The 18965-nt window shown below is 34.7% G+C and overlaps 1 protein-coding gene across 1 annotated transcript; it reads left to right on the top strand.

Moving 5' to 3' along the window:
- Positions 1 to 696: 696 nt before the first annotated feature.
- Positions 697 to 3191, top strand: LOC145603992 (protein FAR1-RELATED SEQUENCE 5-like). Its single transcript, XM_081659952.1, has 3 exons — positions 697 to 1791; positions 1898 to 3009; positions 3128 to 3191. Exons 1-3 carry the CDS (start codon positions 697 to 699, stop codon positions 3189 to 3191), a joined length of 2271 nt encoding a protein of 756 aa, XP_081516078.1.
- The last annotated feature ends 15774 nt before the right edge of the window (positions 3192 to 18965 follow it).

Genomic DNA, 18965 nt, shown 5'->3' with positions numbered 1-18965 from the left:
ATTCTTCGATTTTTGTTATCATTGAGGTAATTTTTTCTTGTTTTTGATTTTATTTTTATTTTCGTTGTTTATTTCAATTCTTCTGTTTAATTCGTTACGATTTTCGCGATTTAGGGTTTGTTATTGTAAATTTTATTAAATTAGTTTATGTTTTCTTGTTAATTGTTCTCTGATTGATTTTCTACGGCTTAGTGTTCAATTTAGTGCTTTGTTTTTATGATTTAGGGTTTTTTTTAATTTCTGATTTAGGGCTTTTCCACTTACTTATGTTTTTCTTTTGCTTCTGGTTTATCCGTTGATTTAGTATATTCTCCTATTTTTCAGTAACTATTACTGCCGCATTCTTATTATTTAACTTTTATATTTGTTTATTTTACTTTTTCTGGTGTTTCATTTACTTTACACATATTCTGCTAACTTAGTTTTACTGATGCATTCTTAATCTTTCATTTTTATTTTTGTTTGTTTTACTTTATGTGCTGTTTTATTTACTTTATACTTTGAATCATTTACTTTTTAGGAAGATGAATGAACCAGTTGAGTGTTCCTCTGCTGTGACTTCTGGAGATGTTAATGCAGTTAATTAGTTTTTATTAGCTTATTTTTTAAAAAATTTGTTTACTTTTAGTTATAGTTTATTTACATTTATTTATTGTTTGTTTACTTTTTCCTTCGATTCATTTACTTTTCAGGAACATGTCTGAAAGTTTAGAGCATTGTTCTTCTTCTATAACTATTGAAGATAACAATGTAAGAATTTTCAAAACACCCACTCAGCCTTTTCTTCCTAAAATATATTATAATTCTGGAGGTGATAAAGAGTATATGCCAGGTTGTTCTTTGGAAAACAAACCTTTTGTTGGAATGATATTTGATACTCTTCAAGATGGTATTGCCTTTTATTATAAATATGCTAATGAGTGTGGATTTAAAGTCCGTTCTAGTACTACGTCTAAATTACAAAAGAATAAGGATGATCCTACTGGTAAAGGAGTTATTGTAATTAAATATTTATTATGTAGCAAAGAAGGATATGTGACAAATAACAAGAAATCTGGTAAACAAGTTGAAGGTTCTTGTTTAAAGAGAAAGACTGTGAAGAGAGTTGGTTGTCCCGCTAAGATAAAATTTAGGTTTTGTACTGGTGGGAAGTATATGGTTTATTGTTTTTATGAATATCATTCTCATCCTTTTTCTACACCTATTACTAGGCAGGTTACTAAACATGAAGTTGGTTTAAATTTTGCTCATAAGAAGTTTATTTTTGACAACTCAAAGTTAAATATAGGGGTTGTTATGTCTTATAGGATCATGAAAGAACTTTGTGGTGGGTTTGAAAATGTTAGGGGCAGTAAAAATGATTTCAAAAATTTTTCTAGGGACTTGAAAGTTTATATCTCTAATGCTGATGGTGCGATGTTTGTTCAGAACCTTGAACAAAAAGTGAAAACCAGTAAAGGGGGTTATTATTTTGATTATTGTGTTGATGAAAGCAGGCATTTGACCCGTGTATTTTGGGCTGATGCTATTGGTAGAAGAGATTATCAATTATTTGGGGACTCTTTATCTTGTGATTCTACCTGTGATACAAATAAATATTCATTGGTTTTCTGTCCTTTAACTGGTGTTGATAATCACAAGAGATGTGTTACATTTTGTCCTGCTCTATTATCTAAAGAAGACATAGATTCTTTTGTCTGGCTATTTCAAACTTTTTTGAAGTGCATGGGAAGAGGACCCTCTTGTATTATCACTGATCAAGATCCTGCAATGGGTATTGCCATAGAAAAGGTTTTTACTAAGACTAAACATAGGCTATGTATGTGGCACATAATGAGGAAGGTACCTGAAAAGGTTGGAACTATTTTTTTGTAATGAAACTGATTTCCTGAAAAAGCTAAGTGCAGTAGTTTGGGATAGAGAAATTGATCCTCATGTATTTGTTGATGGCTGGAATAGTGTAATGGAGGAGTTTGACCTTGTTGATCATGAGTGGTTTGCATACATGTTCAAGATTAAACATCTTTGGATTCCTGTATATTTTAGGGACTTATTTATGGGTGGTTTACTGCGTTCTAATTCTAGGTCTGAAGGTGAAAACAATTTCTTTTGTAATTTTACAAACCCTCATGTGACTTGTGTTGAATTCTTTGTCCGTTATGAAACTGCTCTTGATGCTCAAAGGCATGAACAGGATGAGTTGATCAGGCTTAATAAACTTGAGCCTCAATTGGTTACTCATTTACACTTGGAAAAGCACGCTACTGTTGTTTTTACTCGTGCCGTATTTTATGATTTTCAAGAAGAATGTGAGGGAGCCTGTTTTTCATGTGGTGTTGAAAGTTGTAGTTCTCTGTATGGAGATGGTGTGGAGTTTTCTGTTATTGTTGATCATGAGAAAAGGAAAAATTTTGATGTAACTTTTGACTTGGCCACATATGAGTCAAGTTGTACTTGTAGAATGTTGGAGAGTCAAGGCGTTTTATGTAGACACATTCTGTTTGTTATGAAAGGCAAGTGTATACGTGAAATTCCCGATCCTTATATCTTGAATCGTTGGAGAAAAGATGTTCTGAAGAAAGCTTCTGTCACAAATGTTGCTCTGGATGATGCTTCTAAGTATGATAAGAAGAAGCAATTGGTCAGTGATGTATGGTCCAAGATTTTCAGTTGTGTGAGTTTAACTGACCAATCTGAGGATGATTTATCTGAGCTTATTAGGACATTATCTTCATTTGAGGAGCAGATGATATCAAAGAATAATCCTGAAAATGCACCTAGTTCAAAACAGGTGAAAGATGTTGATATTCAGGTTTTGGTTGGGTCAAATGAAGTAGATGTAAATATCTTGCCTCCAAATCAGTGTCTTAATAAAGGTTCAGCCAGAAGTTCAAAGCGGTTGAAGAGTGTAAAAGAAATAGCTACTGAACAAAAATCCAAGAAGGGCAGAACCTGTAGAGCTTGTGGGCAATCTGGTGTTTCCCATGACAGTAGAAACTGTCCAAACAAGTAATTTTTCAGGTATTTTTTACTTTTCCTATTTACTTTAAGTTGTAATTTATTTACTTTACAATCTAATTTATTTACTTTAATTTCTCACAAATAAATAATGTTTATTTTTGTGCAGTTATTATAATACTTGGAAATTAGAAGAAATTTTGGAAGATCAAGATCAAGTTCAAAGCGGTTGAAGAGTGTAAAAGAAATAGCTACTGAACAAAAATCCAAGAAGGGCAGAACCTGTAGAGCTTGTGGGCAATCTGGTGTTTCCCATGACAGTAGAAACTGTCCAAACAAGTAATTTTTCAGGTATTTTACTTTTAAATGTTTTCAATTTACTTTAAAATTTTATTTATTTACTTTAACCTTAACTTCATTTACTTTTTATTTTGTGCATGTACTATTATACTTGATAACTGTCCAAACAAGTAATTTTTCAGGTATTTTACTTTCAAATGTGTTCAATTTACTTAAGCATTTACTTTTTATTTTATGCAGGTATTTTTATAGTTGATACTTTTTTTATTTGGTATTTTTTACTTTTCCTATTTACTTTAAGTTGTAATTTATTTACTTTACAATCTAATTTATTTACTTTAATTTCTCACAAATAAATAATGTTTATTTTTGTGCAGTTATTATTATACTTGGAAATTAGAAGAAGTTTGGAAGATCAAGATCAAGACTTGATGAACATATTTTTTTTTTATTATTTTTATTATTTTAATATTTTTACTACAGAACTTTAGTTCATTTTATTTACCTTTAACTATTATACATTAACTTTATGACAGTTTCTGTTTACTTTTATATCATATGAATTGTTTGATATATATAATGTCTTTATTTACAAAATTAAATATAATATCTTGTATTACTCCTTTTGTCCTAGAATAGTTTTTACCATTTCCATTTTTTGTTCTAAAATACTTGTCACATTTTTCATGGAACCCGAATTTACAAGAGTATTTGAGACCCGATCTCGAATATGAATTGACGTGTAGATGACCTGATCTAAATGTAAACCATAGAATATTGACTTGGTGACTTCAACTTGATTATAAGTCGTATAATTATTGACTTGAACCAAATTCGTCTAAAATTCTAGATTGACTTAAATCTCTAACTCGCTAATTATTTACTTGACTTTAATGTAACTTGACTTGTTATTAAACTCACCTAAACTTGAATACTTTTTCCCATTTCCACCTTTACTTTAGATCCATTTTTTATTACTTTAACAATATTTTTGTTTACTTTAAAATCGAACACCATATTTCAGAATTTTTTTTTTTTTTAAAACTTTTTTCTTTTACTTTAAACATAGTGTTATTTACTTTAACACTATTTTCATTTACTTTGTGATTGATTTCTTCTACTTTTACATCTATTACCATTTTTGTCACAGAACAATACCAGTAATTCAACTTATGAATATAATATGTATTCTTCATACAAACAAACTACTTAAAACTACTAATATATTCTAATATCTATGATATATTCAAATCTACTGATATCATTTACAATTGTTCAGATGCTTTCTTCTCTTCCCAATTCTCAACATTTGTAAGCAGTGTTTGTTTCATTTGATTCTTATCATTGAGAAGTAGGTCAAGCACTGTTCTTATGTGATGGTGATTCAGTCTTGGAAATTTCTGTAAAAAAAAAATAAAAGATTAACTTTAGTAAATAAATTACCAGATAAGTATAGAGTTCAAGGACTTCAAAATTAAATATGCTAATTTACCTCTTTTATTGTTCCTAATCCTATCCCATTTGCACCATCATAAACCTTCATATGCAGCAGTAGATAGCTTGCTGAGAAATTATCTTCTTTTTCTTTTTGGAATGGAAGTTCAATTATTCTCAGTTTGTAGGTCAACATATCATTTGCTTGTGGATGCTTTCTTTTTTTAAACAATTTCTGTACTTGTATCACCTGCAATGAAATGAATATTAATATAATATGAGACATTGAAAAATGAATTTAAAGACATTTTTTTAAACTACTGATATTTTACCGTTTCTAAGATAAAACTCTGTACAGGCTCATATTCTTCATTTGTCTCGTACAAAGTGCTGTCCAGATGATCAATTGTTCCATCTTTGAAGTTTATCACAGCAAGAAAATAATGATCTTCCATCTTCAAAGGTATATATACCTGCACAAAGGTTTGTTTTACACATATTTACTTTGAACCTGTTTTTTATTACTTTAAACATATATTGTTCTACTTTAAAAATTAATTCTGTCTTACACACTGAGCTGCATTTAAGTCCAATGATTGTGAACTATTCCAATCAATCCATAGTTTTTGCAGACTTGTTACTCCTTTTTTCCCATGAGCATTCAAACACATTGTTAAAGCATCCTTCAAAAAAAAAATCCACAGGTTATTTCTAATATTTATTTAATGCATAATTTTATATTATAAAATTAAATCGGAAAAACTTACCATGAACTCAAATCCAAAGAAGAATCTGACCAAGTCATTTTCAGACCTGTCTTTTTGCATTTCAATGTTATTGAGGTGGTTTGACCAAGCAATGATCATATTACTTGAAACTTTCCATTCATTGAGCAAAGCATTACAATCTTGCCTTACTATTTCAATTGAATCTATAAACCATCCAACTACTTCGCTGTAATTTTGAATTAAAATTAAAGTTATACTTATGGCAAAAATTTTATATATAATGCAATATGAGTATTTGTTTTTTAGCAAGTATAAAACATACCTCTTGTTTGGAAAGTTTTCATCATCATTGATTGCTAAGTAGTCAATCACTTGGTGACATGTCAAACTCATGTTATCCATTACTTCCTTGTGTTTCTTCAAGAAATCAGAAACACATATCATATCTTCCACCCCTTTCTCCTTCTCTAGTTTTCTAACTACCCTGAACCTTGAAATTTTTCCCATAAGTTGTTTTCTTTTGGTTTTTATGTCTGCCAAAGCAAGAGCAGCACATATTTCTACACGATACACCTTTCTCCTATTTGCTAAATCAAGGTCAGAATCAAAAGTGTCTCCAGAAAAACACAGCATATGTATCATTGCAAAAACACCACAATCAAGAGTATATCTTGGTGTCTTCCACTTGAAGTTTACTTCATCAAACTCATATTCTAGCATTTCATCAGCTTTTTCATGATTAATTCTCTTCAGAAAGTTTGACATTTCCTCCACCTATAACATTTGTAAAGAAATATATAAGTAATACAAATTTATAGTATAAATTACTTTAATAAACATATGATTAAAGTATTATTTACTTTAATAATTTACTTTTTATAAAGCAAAAAAATCTTACCACAATAGATCCAAGAATTCTGTAGAAAGGCTTATGCCTGTCATCATACTTCCTGTTATCCAAGTATTGAATTGTCTGATTCATAAAGTTAACCACTATCAAACTATAGTGGTTACTCAGACAGATTGGAACAAAAATCTGTCATTAAAATTATAGTTATTAGTCTACAAATTCAAAATTATAATGCCCTTCAATGTAGTTTAATAGACATGAATAATAAGACATACCAAATGAGCTGTCAAAATTTTCTCCTTTGCATCACATAGGCACATCCAATCATACCATGCCTGATTCAATTCTTGTGAGTGTACTAAAGGAGACTTCACCTGTGCTTTATCTATGTTTTGGGAAGCATCTTGTGACATGAGAGACAGCTCTAGAGGTCTCTGTGTATTAATGAGCACATAAAACATATTATTTAATGAGATCATACATGTTTAATTATGATTTAGCTTAACATTTTATTTAACTCTTACATTGTGGTCAATGCCAAAAAAGAAACATGAAGGATCTTCTTTCAATCGAGAATCATTCATAAGAAATGACCAACATTGAACTATATTTGATTTTATCATTTGAGTAGGGGCTGTTGGAGCTAGGGATGTTGTGTCATCTCTTGTTATCATGAGAAGACTTTCAAATTTCCCAATCTCTTCACTATGCAAAATTAAATATTTATAGTAAATAAAATATAATTTAAAGTAAACTAAATATTATCTAAAGTAGATATAATATGTTTGAAATTAAATAATACATTACTTACTGTTTGAATGGGCTGTACTTCACAAAGCAATAATCAGCCACTACTTGATAAAGCTCTGGCATTTCATGCATTCTTGATTTGTTTCCTTTCATTGTCTTTGAAACAAAATCAACTTCAACATCTTTTTCTCCACAATCTAAATTGATTTTAACCTTTGAAACTATCTCCTGGTGAATGTCCTTCAGTTTAAGTTATTTTTCAGCATCACCTGAAATAAAATAGTAGATATAGTGTCAAAACAATGATATAGCTTTCAATTGTTTTTTGTGTTGGCTGATTTAGTATACTCTCAGTGACTGAGTGTACTACACTACTAATATCAGCATCAACTGTCTGGTTATCAGCATCCTTTTCTTCTCTCTCTTCATTCTTCTCTTCTTTCTTTTCAGTGTTCTCTTTTTGCTTCTCATCCTCCTTTTTCTCTTGTTCCTTCTCTGGTTCATTCAGTTGTTTCTCATCATCCTTTTTCTCTCCTTTCTTGTTCTCCTTTTTGTCTTCTTCCTTGTTCTCCTTGTCCATTTCTTTGTTGTCATTCTCCTGCTTTTCTTCCTTTTCCTCCTTATCCTTCTTTTTCTCATTTTCTTCCTCCTCCTTTTTCTCCTCTTCTTCCTCCTCCTCTTTTTTGTCATCCTCTTCTTTTTTTTCATAATCCAGATCCTCTATATCCATATCTTCATCATCATCATCCAAATTGACAGATTCAGGATCAACTGCATCTTCTTGATTAGTTTTAGGATCTGTTTCAGAATTTTTGTGTTGCTCCTCCCATGTTGACAGAATCACACTAGATACATCTCTTAAATCATCATAAATCCTGACTATTTCATCCATAGCCCTTTGTACTCTAGGATCTTCTATCAGCCTTTGTGTTTCAGAAACCTGTTGAGAATTTGATGTAGACACATTCATTTGTTGCTGTTTCATCTTCTCTCCTAAGGTAGCTATACGCTCAGCATGTATCATTGCAAAGAGTGTTGAATCTCTAGTCAACAAATGCAGTTCTTCTTCAATTTCCTTCAAAATAAATAACAACAATTTATTAATACATTATTTTTGAATACAAATACTATTTACTTTTTAAGTTAATTTGTTTACTTTAAAGACTACATTATTTACTTTATGTTTATCATTTACTATACATTATTAGTACTAGAAGCAGAGCAATTCAATATAATAAAAGTAAACAATTAACAGATAAAAGTAAACACATTTCATTTTAAAGTAAATACAAGAAATCATTGTAACTTATAAAAACATTACTCACATCTTTTGCAGCATCATGTATTTCACTATCTGTCATGACACCTTCTGGTAGATTGAATGACACCAATCTTCTCTCTCTATCAGCAAAGTTTCTATATGCATTCTCAATTACATCTCCCAAGAATGCTTGCTTTCCTTTTCTTCTACAAATTGGATAGTCATCTTTTTGGAGTTCTCCTTGACCAAAAGATGCTTTTGCCTCATTTGCAATTCTTTCTTTCAGTTTCTCATCTGACCAATGTTTGATCAATGGCAGTGTTGTAGGTTCAGGCTTCCCTCTGAATGCCAGATGATGAAAGTAGACAAGTTGAAGAATCAGGACACATCCACTGATTCCTTATCTTGATTCCTTGTTTTTGTTGTTTTTGAAACTCCCCACAGCTTTGCACAGGTTATTCATCACATAACCACACCAATCTAGGTTATGTATCTGTTTCACATTGTCTGCATAATTTATTATCTTGTAATCAATCACTCTATTTGCAACATGGGCCAAGAATGTGCTGCAAACATACATCACAAAGAATCTTTTAAAATCCTCCCCTCCTTCCTTCAGAGTCTTTAATTTGTTCTCCAAATTATTCACAATTATCTCATCATCTTCTGGAATTCCTAGCTTCTTCTTCCATTCTTTTTGAATCAACAAGTTTGATAGAGGTTTCCTTAACTGAAAACTGACCTTGTTCTCAGTTACGTGTGGAAGCAAGAATATATCTTCAACATCATAGGAACTAATTGAAAATTCCTTCAGCATGTCAATCTTGAACATGCAGCTGCTTTCATTGAAATGGTGACAAAGCCATGGAAGCATCCTTGTTGAAATTCTTCTTAACTTTAGTTCAAGCAGCCCTCCAAAACCAATACTTATGACATCTTTTTTTTGCTGCTCACTGAAATCCTTTATCAAATCAACAACTGCATTGGGCCTGCAGTGTGTTTTCTTGATTTCCAGATTACCATCATCATCATCATTAACATCAATAACTTCATGTACATCAAGGTCAAAATTGTCAAGCTTCATTTTTTTCTTCAAATGAGCTTTTCCCTTTTTTCTGTCTTCTTCTGATGATCCATCAGGATCCTCATTCTGATCTTCTTCTGTTTCATAATTGCTATCTTTCACTTCAGATTTTATCCTTTTTATTTTTCCTATAATTTGTTAAAACATGTTAACTAACTTTGAAAACATTTATATTTACTTTATAAGCATTTTGATTAACTTTATTAAACTTATCAATAGACATCAATAGACATATATATTTTTCTGTTTACTTTATAAAAGTTTTTATTTACTTTATAACAATTTCTATTTACTTTGTAACAGTCTCCATTTACTTTATAACAGATTAGTACCTTGGAGTAATACATTCTTTACTATATAAATTTAATACATAACATATGAATTTAATCTAATATACTTTTATGAACCTTTTGATGCTTGTAGTTCCTTAATCCTTCTCTTTATCAATATTTGCTTTTTTGAAATCCTTTGAAGCTTAGCACCTAATACATTTAGTTTGCACAATCAGTTTATAAGTATAGACATGTTAAAGAACTTTTAAAACATTTATATTTACTTTATAAGCTTTTTTATTTACTTTATTAAACTAACCATTTACTTTTATATTCAATTATGTAATACTATGCATCTTTAAATTTGTAACATAGACTTATACAGATAAATGATTTACTTTATAAGTGTTTCTATTTACTTTATCAAATAATTATTGTATTTCAATATTATATACCTTTAATTGGAGATTGCTTTGAATTTGCTGGAACTTTCTTGGCTGCAGGAGTTATTTTGGTTGCAGGAGATTTCTTGGCTGCAGGAGATTTCTTGCCAACAGTAAGTTTTTTACTTGCAGCAACCTTCTTTGCTGCAGGAATTTCCTTTGCTGGATCTGGTTGTGTTGGATGTTTTTTCTTTGTAGTTTTGGCCTTAATTTGTCTGCAATTTAAAACAATAATTAACCAAAGTCACTTGATTACTCCGTAGCAACATTTTCAATAGCAAATAGTAGAGCAGTAGTACCAAAATTACTCAAAAATTAACTAAAATTAATCGAAATTAGTAGCAATAGAACCAAATAACTCAAATTTTTACCTATATTCTTTAAAAATAAATCTGATATAAATTTATACCGAAATTCATAAAAAAAAACAGATTAAATTTATGGCAAAATTCTTTAAAAAAAGTAATAATAACTAAAATAACCTTTGATTCAACTTCGAATTATCTTCTAATCAATTTTAAAATACATTACAACAAATTTAACCAGAAATTAAAAGTAAATCAAACGAAATTGGAACAAAAACAAACAAAATTCCGAAAATACCTGACTATCAAGCAAATCGAACTTCGAAACTCCAAAATTGAATTTCGAACTACTCCGATTCAACTTTTGCTACTTCAAATTCAACATATTCAAGCAAAAAACACAAAAATAAGTAAGAAATTGCAACAAAATTAGACGAAAGATTACGAACTTCAAAGTTTCGAAGCAATACCTACTTTTCGACAATTTTTGTTTCGAAACTGAAGAATGTAGGTAATAGAACTTGAAATTGTGCTTATATAGCAAAATTAAGCAGTTGAAATTGGCTGTTATGGCGGTTTTTCGAAGATTTGGAGCGGTTTTCCGAAGGTGTTTGATCAGTTGAAAATGGCGGAGGAGAGAGAGAGAAGAGAGAGAAAATGGCGCCTGAATTAATTTCTCATTTAATTTGTCTGAATTAATTTGAGTCGTTAGATCGCGCGCCTCTTCTCTTAGATCTAACGGTCCAGATTAGTTCCTAGTTCCTATTATAGGATTGGTTCTCATTATAACCTGGTCCTATATATATATATAAATATATATATATATATATATTTATATATATCATGTGAGAACACATCCCTTATGTGAGAACCCCAACTTATGTGAGAATAAATCTAGACCTTTGAATTGAGGTCATCTGATGGCTCTTATTTAACCCGCCTCATTAAGGGAAAATGCGTAATTTCATAACTTGAATGACTACCCTCAATCTTCTCAGTTTTAATTTTCACTTTCTCTCTCTTAATTACATTTTCTCTCTCCTCCTTCATATTCTCTCTCTTCTTGCGAATTCGTTTTTGGTACTCTTATTATTGCATCGATCTAGCTTTAATCGTCTTCGCTCTTTATATACCTTGATTCTGGACAATTAAGGTATTTGAGTTTTCTTTCTTTGTTGTTATTTTTTCAATTTGTTTTTAAGTTTATGAATTTTTTAGTATGCTAAGATAAAATTATTTGCTCTTTTTTGCTCAGCAATTTACAATTTCGATTATTATTGTTGAGATATTTTTGCCGATTTTTGTTGACATTTCTCACGATTAGGTGTCTAATTTGGAGATTTTAATTATTGATTTTTTTTATTATTTTGTGTTATTTTTTTATGTTGTTGTATTTTATTTAATTAGGGTTTTTTCTTCGTTTTTGGAATATTTACAATCTGCGTTTGTAGTTCGCTTTTTGTTTTTTGATCAGTTATGGTTTATGGTTTCATTAATTATTGTTTGTGATTTTGTTTTATTTCAATTGATTTTTTTTTCTTGAATTTCTTTATTTCAATTAAGAGCACTATGAGTATGAGCATTGTATACGGAGTATCTGGGTGCACCATCGACATCCCTAACCTACTTCTTCTGCCTATTGCAAAGTGGTCTTGCGTGTAATTTCCTTTGAGCTTGTAATTGCCTCAAACTCATGTGTATAGAGTAGTAAACTTATTCTAATTGAAAAGAACGAAGCTAAGTTCTCTGCGCCACTAACGCCTCAGGTCCCGAAGTAACTTCCCTCAGCCTGTTCCGAGGTTCCCGCCGACTCCTCACAATAGAAGAAGAAGGTTCAGCTTCAGCTCTGCTTGGCCCAGCAAGGTCTGCAAGGGTCACATTACCAAAGACAGACCTCAACTCAGCAGGGGCCAAGCGAATTTCACCCTTTAAGGCACCAGCGTGAACCTCCAGAGTGTCGAAAAGCTCAAGAGGGTTGTTAGGGGTGGCAGTGATAGGATCCTTCCAATTATTCTACAGACCGGGAATCTGCCTGTCCAACTTGTCATAACTTAAAATAGCAAGTAAGCAACAATAGAGAAAAATGTAAGACAAGGACAGACAGAAGCGAAAGAAAAAGAAAACACTTGAAAGCAAAAAGAAAAGAACATACCAGGCTCATGAGTAGAGCACAAGCGCAAGGCAGAAAGCTACGCGTTGCCTACAATGTAAAGAGAATTGGGCAGCCAGATCTTGGGATACTTAGAATCACCTGTACCAGCTCCCTACAGCGCATCAAAAGCTTGTGTCTCTAGGGAAGTCTCAGAAGGAGCAATAGTAACCCCAGCCATGTTAGTGCGAATGAACCTGAAGTTGCGCGGCACTGTAAAGGACGAAGGAACAAAAACCCAAAAGAACTTGCCAGTCTAGTCCTTGAAGCGACCAAGCTTGGGGTAGGACAACACCCTCCCATCCTTAGGGGCCACGTAATACCAACCAGACTCAGGGGAGCTGGAAGACGTTCTATTCAGGCTCATCAAACACCTGAACAAGTTCAGCGATTCTAGGTAGCGCCGGAAGCACAAGAACCATAGCAAGAAGATCATAGTGTGCAGAGAAGCAGGGTGTAGCAGGGAGATACAAAGATTAAAAGTGCGAAAAACCTTGTCCAGAGTTTGGTCCAAAGGAAAGCGCAAGCCCAAGTCTAGTTAGGAGGCAAAAACAACAATGTGCCAAGCAGGAGGAGCAGATAGCTTTGACCCCTCAGCAGGAAGAACTAGCCTGTAACCCAGCCCAAACCCATAAAAATTTTGGCCCACTGCCGCAAGGTCCAACCTCCCAGCGTCCTTACGCCAATTGGAATCCAGCGTGCAATTTTTGGGACCATGGCAACTTTCGTCCAAATAGAAGTCGGATTTCCCTTCTTCCACAGGCTCAACAACGTAGCAGGGCTGACAGTCCTGAAAAGCTTGCTCACTAGGAGACTCGGCAACTTTACTCATGTTCTTCGCAGCAGAAGGAGATGGAAAAGGAGTTGGAGAACAACCACCCTGCACTACATAGTGATCAAACCGATTCACATCAGCCATGTCATCAAGCCAAGCAAAATTGTTTAAAGGTTGAACATGGGGAATGGGACTAACAAGAGACACATCAGGGGGATTAGTGACGTGGGGATAACTAGATCGTTGACTAATCCTCCCTAGAGCCAAACAATATTTATAATCACTCAACAAACCAAAATACAAGTAAAGAGGTAAGTCAAGGGTCGAACCACTAGGGACGATTATGTTGAAGCGCTTTCAATCAATGCCTAAGCTAGGTCGAAGTCGAAGGTGAAAAGGTAACTGTAGGGAATATTTCAAACATCAACTTTGAGCCCCACTGTGATCATGCATTTAAGCATGGTGGCGTCCAAAGGGAAGGAAGCTAGAGATAAAAGAGTAACCAACAAGTTTTAGGAACTTGTAAACCGTTCACGAGTGTGAAGGTTACACCCCATTCACGATCACGAAGATCGCTAACTCCATAGTGGTCCGGAACCATGACTGGATATTCGGGGATGATGGTACGAATCCAACCTAAAAGAGATTGAACCTGCCCTAAATAGGCCTCTACTTAATTCTTATGATATTCATGTGCACTTTCCGATCAACATACATACATCAAATTAATCCTAAGCATATCTAATCTACGTTGGTTGATTATTAATGCACAAATAAATCTATTATTGGTGATCGCTTGAATTAAAATCATATTAACCTAAATTCAAATTATTGATTATCTTATTAGGCGTGACTTCAAGTAAAAATTCCCTTTAAACCTGCAGGAAAGGGCGTGATCAAGCAATAACAACAAATCATGAATAATCAAGCAATATAAAATTATTGACACTACAATCATCATCATAATATCATCAAAATTTAATTAGCAAGATCCTAGGCATGATACTAAAAAGATTAATAACAAACCCTAGCATGTCACTAAAATAAAGACCAAAGCTCTATCCTAAACATGATACTAGAAATCATAAAGACATCGTAATATGATACTAGAAATCATAAAAACATCCTAACATGATACTAGGAATTAAAATAATATTCTAAGCATGATTTCTATATCAAAAGAATAAATAAGTAATTGAATTACTCACTTTAATGCCTCCTATCTCTTTCTATCAAAACAATACACACGTTAGTAAACTTCAAGAAAGATTAAATCGAACAATCAAATAATAATTGAAATATAGATATGGGACCAAACCCTCAGAACTATCAACCTTTCACGTCGTGGTCGAAGGCAACTTCGAGAAGGGCTTGTAGTATTCGAATCTCGTGAATGAGGAATGGTGTTTGTTTGAGAAAAGTATCAAAGGGTGAGTATTCTTGAACGCGTCGGGATGTGTTTAGGCTAAGGCTAGGTTAGAAATCAAGAGAGAAAGGATAAGCTTTAGCTTAGAGAGAGATTAAGATGATGATTGTTGGTGATTGAAAACGACCTCTATTTATAAAGAAAAACGAGGGAAAAGATCAGTAAAAGAGTCAGAATCCGACTCGGAGTAAAACAGATCGCATCGCAAAACGACAGCTATATCGCTGCGCGATATAAGCATCGCTCAGCGATATTTTTGGAAGATAGAATCCGTACGGAATCCGTCTTCCAATCAAATTGGTTTAGAGGAATTTCCGTACTTATCCTTATTTTATCATAACTAAATCTATTAAAAACAAGTGTTTTATCCAACATAAAATTCTTAGTCTTTATCTTTCAAAAAGAGGATAAATTAGAACCTTCTAGAAGATTCTAGAAGCTAATAATAAATCCTAATGGGTTTAGAAATGAGGTTAAGGTTAATGGACCTTCCACATGATCATTGGGTTGCAGGTAAGGCTTGGTTTGGGCTCGGTTTAGTATTTTGGCAATAACTTCTTCATTATAACTTGGATTTGGGCTTATAATATATCGTTGGAAAGCTCTTTTCAAGCCCCATTCAACTACACAATTATTGGACCCAGATTATGGACCAAAATAAACATGATTGGATGAGTTTAGAAATTGGACACGAAATAAATGGTTTTTAGGACACGAAATGAATTATTTTGGATTAAAAGCTATAAAATGAATTATTTTGGTTTAAAACATTTAAGGAAAGGTTTAGAAATGGTTAAAGCTAAAGGGAAATTCACGAGACTCTTCAACTCTTCACGGAACTCAATAATCAAAGACGTGAAAGGTATTTATCAGTTCTACAAATAAAGGAGTTAAGAAACGCGTATCTTGCCCCGTCGGGTACACGCCTCTAGGTGACATCATGTCGAATCAAATTCATATGGTTTGACAACCTCCACAATCTTAGCGAAAGCCATCGAAGACCGCTACATCACGAGCCATCTTCTCAAATCAGGGTGACAACCTCCAAAATCATAGCGAAAGCCATCGAAGACCACTTCATCACGAACCGTTCCTCCTAAATCAAATTATAACCTCCTCAATCATAGTGAAAGCTATCGAAGACCGCTTCATCACAAACCGCTCCTCTCAAATCAAATGATAACCTCTTCAATCATAGCGAAAGCTATCGAAGACCGCTTCATCACGAACCGCTCCTCTCAAATCAAATGATAACCTCCTCAATCATAGCGAAAGCTATCGAAGACCGCTTCATCACAAACCGCTCTTCTCAAACGAAAGACCCCTTAATCTTAGAGCACTCTGTCGAAGACTACCTCATATCGAGTCATATTATCAAATCTTCTCGTCTTCACTTCTGGAAGTGATAGACTTTTCCAGCCTTGGAAAATCCAACATAAAAACCTTATCTCAAGATTCTCCGAGCTTTAAATTGATTTCAGTAGAAATCTTCCAATCTTAGGAATTTCTTTATGCTTAATCGATGTATACTCCACCAACGTTTAGGCAGACTCCAGTGTGCTTAGCCAATCTTAGGCGTCTATCAAATGTGTTCAGCCAATCGTAGGCGTCTATCAAATAAGGCGATCGTTATCAGGCCGATCATCAATCAAAATTGTAATCGGGCCAATTACTAATCAAATCAATTGCTTATCATGAGACTCAAAGGGTTAATTGGCGTACCAAAAAGCTCAAATGAATCAATGTAGTCCATAAAGTCAGCCTATGAAATCCACTAAGTCCAACGCGGACAGCAGTAGACGCATCGCGCAACGCCAAGTTGTATCGCGCAGCGTTGGCAATATCGCATCGCGATATGTGTATTGCGTCGCGATAATTTTATCGCATCGCGATAAATTCGCATTTTTCCGGATTTAAACCTTTCTTCTTCCTTTTCCGTTGTTGTTGTTCGTGTTTTGTTATTTTCGCTCGAAACTTCAAATCCTTCGTTCTTGGTCATTTCTCAACCAAATTTGCTCAAACTTGTTGCAAATGAACACATTCTCATCCTAGTTTGCCGATCTATGTAAGTTTTGCTCAAACTCTTTTTATTTTTGGGCGAATTTCGAGCATATTATTTGCGGTTTTTTCGAAAAATTCGAACTTGTTTGTGCTAATTTCTTAAGTTTTATCGAATTTCTCGCCATGAAATTGCTTTTACATGTTTTTATATTGCTTTGTGAATAATTTGAGACTAGAATTGCTTGATTTGGTGAAGAAATGAGCATTTTGCCATTGTTGAACACTCTAGGTTCGTGAGTACAATGTGAGCTGATCTTCATGATTATGCTTGTTATTTGTGCTTAATTTGTTGCAATATTTACCATAAATTTTCAAGAAATCGTTTTGGTGCTCAAAAATATTGTCATTGTGCGGATCAAAATCATGCTTTGTTTTTGCATTTTGTACTCCTTTTTGAACGAACATAGTATCATGCGGCTAGGCAAACTTAGATACTATAGAACCTTTAACTTATTGTTTTCATGTCAATAACAAATAGTATGGCTCGACGTTGAGGTTCCGGCTTAAGTTCTCGCTCGTCTCACCGAGAGGACGAGCCCGCAAGCGACACTAACGGCGCTTCCACCAGCCAAGGGTGGTCACTCCTTGAGTGGGATGAGCACACTCTGGCCTTTCAGCCAGTCTAACATATTTCCCAATGCGTTCGACTAGGGTTGGCTGACGGGCCTGTTCGTTGCCATGGCTCAGGCAACGATAGTATCTCGTTCATCTATCGCCACCATATTGCGGAGAGTGAGACGATGAGAGCTCTTTGGGAGACTTGCGGGTTGACTCCTCTTTTCCGAATCTCTACGGCTGTTCATCCCTGGCGAGATAGCCGTCCCATAGTTCGGGGTGTCGTTTTGTTCTTCTAGGATACCACGAACACTTTCCATTTCCCATGGGGTGAGATGACTATCACCCCTCTCGACTTCTCTGCTATTACTAGCCTCAAGTTTCGGCCTACTACACTTCCTGCAAACGGGATGCAGACTTTAGTTTCTCCCGAGACTGTAGAGCTGCTAGGCCCTATCGTCCATCGAGCTGCTGCTGAGGCTCGAGCGTTGAACAGTAGCATGAGGTCGGCCCGCAGGGCGCTGCTTGCGGAGGCCTTTAATGATGACGCGACTACCCCGGAGCAACGGGTGCGCATCTTTGCACTTATTCTTCTGTCTGGGACTTTCTCTCCTGACAGGGGAAGTCGTGTCTTGTTGCACTACCTCTCCTCCGTGCGCGATTTTCAGCTGATCGGCACGTATGACTAGGCTAGTCTCGGCTATGCCGATTTGCTTTTGGGACTGCGATTAGCCTGTCGTCAGCGATGGTGTGATACAGAGATCACTCTCTCTAGTTTCTGGAAGATCGTAGAGGTATATCTCCTTTTTCCTAGTGAATTAAGCCTTCTTCTTGGCATATATCGAGTCTTAGATTTTCAATCTTCTCGCAGGTCTGGCTCTACGAGTATTTTCCTTCTTTGGCGCCGCTGAGGCCTCGAGCTAGAGGGCTCCCGATTGCCGCTAGTTGGGAGGAGCGCCTTGCTAGCTTAGTTACTGCTGCTGCCGTTAGGGCTGCGATTCTTGAGGTAAAGGTCTTATCCTTTGTCTCTTATTTCCTTGGATTTCATTATGAATCCTTGACTTATTTCTTTTGTTGTAGCACCCTGCTGTCCAGTATCGTCCATGGGCTGATTTGGGCGATTTCAGGCTAGCTTCTCAATATACTGCTGAGAGGCGCTTCTTTTGGGGTACCTACGACGTAGTATGGTACCTAGGCGAGCGGGTAGCGATCCAGCACTCCTCGGCCATTCATGTGGTTCCTGTTGATCCTCCTGCTCAGATGATGAGTCAAGAACGGCTCCGGATTTATGCTGCTGACGGAGTGATTGGTGAGGATTGGCGGATACAAAGCTACCTGGACCGTCCTTACGTGAAGCGTTGCTTCCTCGATTAGCTCCACCACCTTACCGTGAGGAGGAGGTTCGTCATTCTCGATTATTCATTCTGTCTTTGGTAGCCCCCAATGGTGTTTAACTGTTGGTTTTTACTTTTTGCAGGAGTTAGAGGAGCCCGCAGATTTTGTGCCTCCGCGCATGTCCATCACATACCAGGGGACCTACGAACCTATTGAGGAGATGACCCTCTGGCCCTAGAGGAGTGGCGATTGGTGGAGCGATCCATTCCGCGCCACCAG

This window comes from Chenopodium album, chromosome 22, assembly GCF_948465745.1.
Source record: "Chenopodium album chromosome 22, dcCheAlbu1.1, whole genome shotgun sequence".
NCBI classification, from domain to species: domain Eukaryota; kingdom Viridiplantae; phylum Streptophyta; class Magnoliopsida; order Caryophyllales; family Amaranthaceae; genus Chenopodium; species Chenopodium album.
The sequence above is the reverse complement of the archived record's forward strand: the minus strand, read 5'-3'. Positions and strand labels throughout refer to the sequence as shown.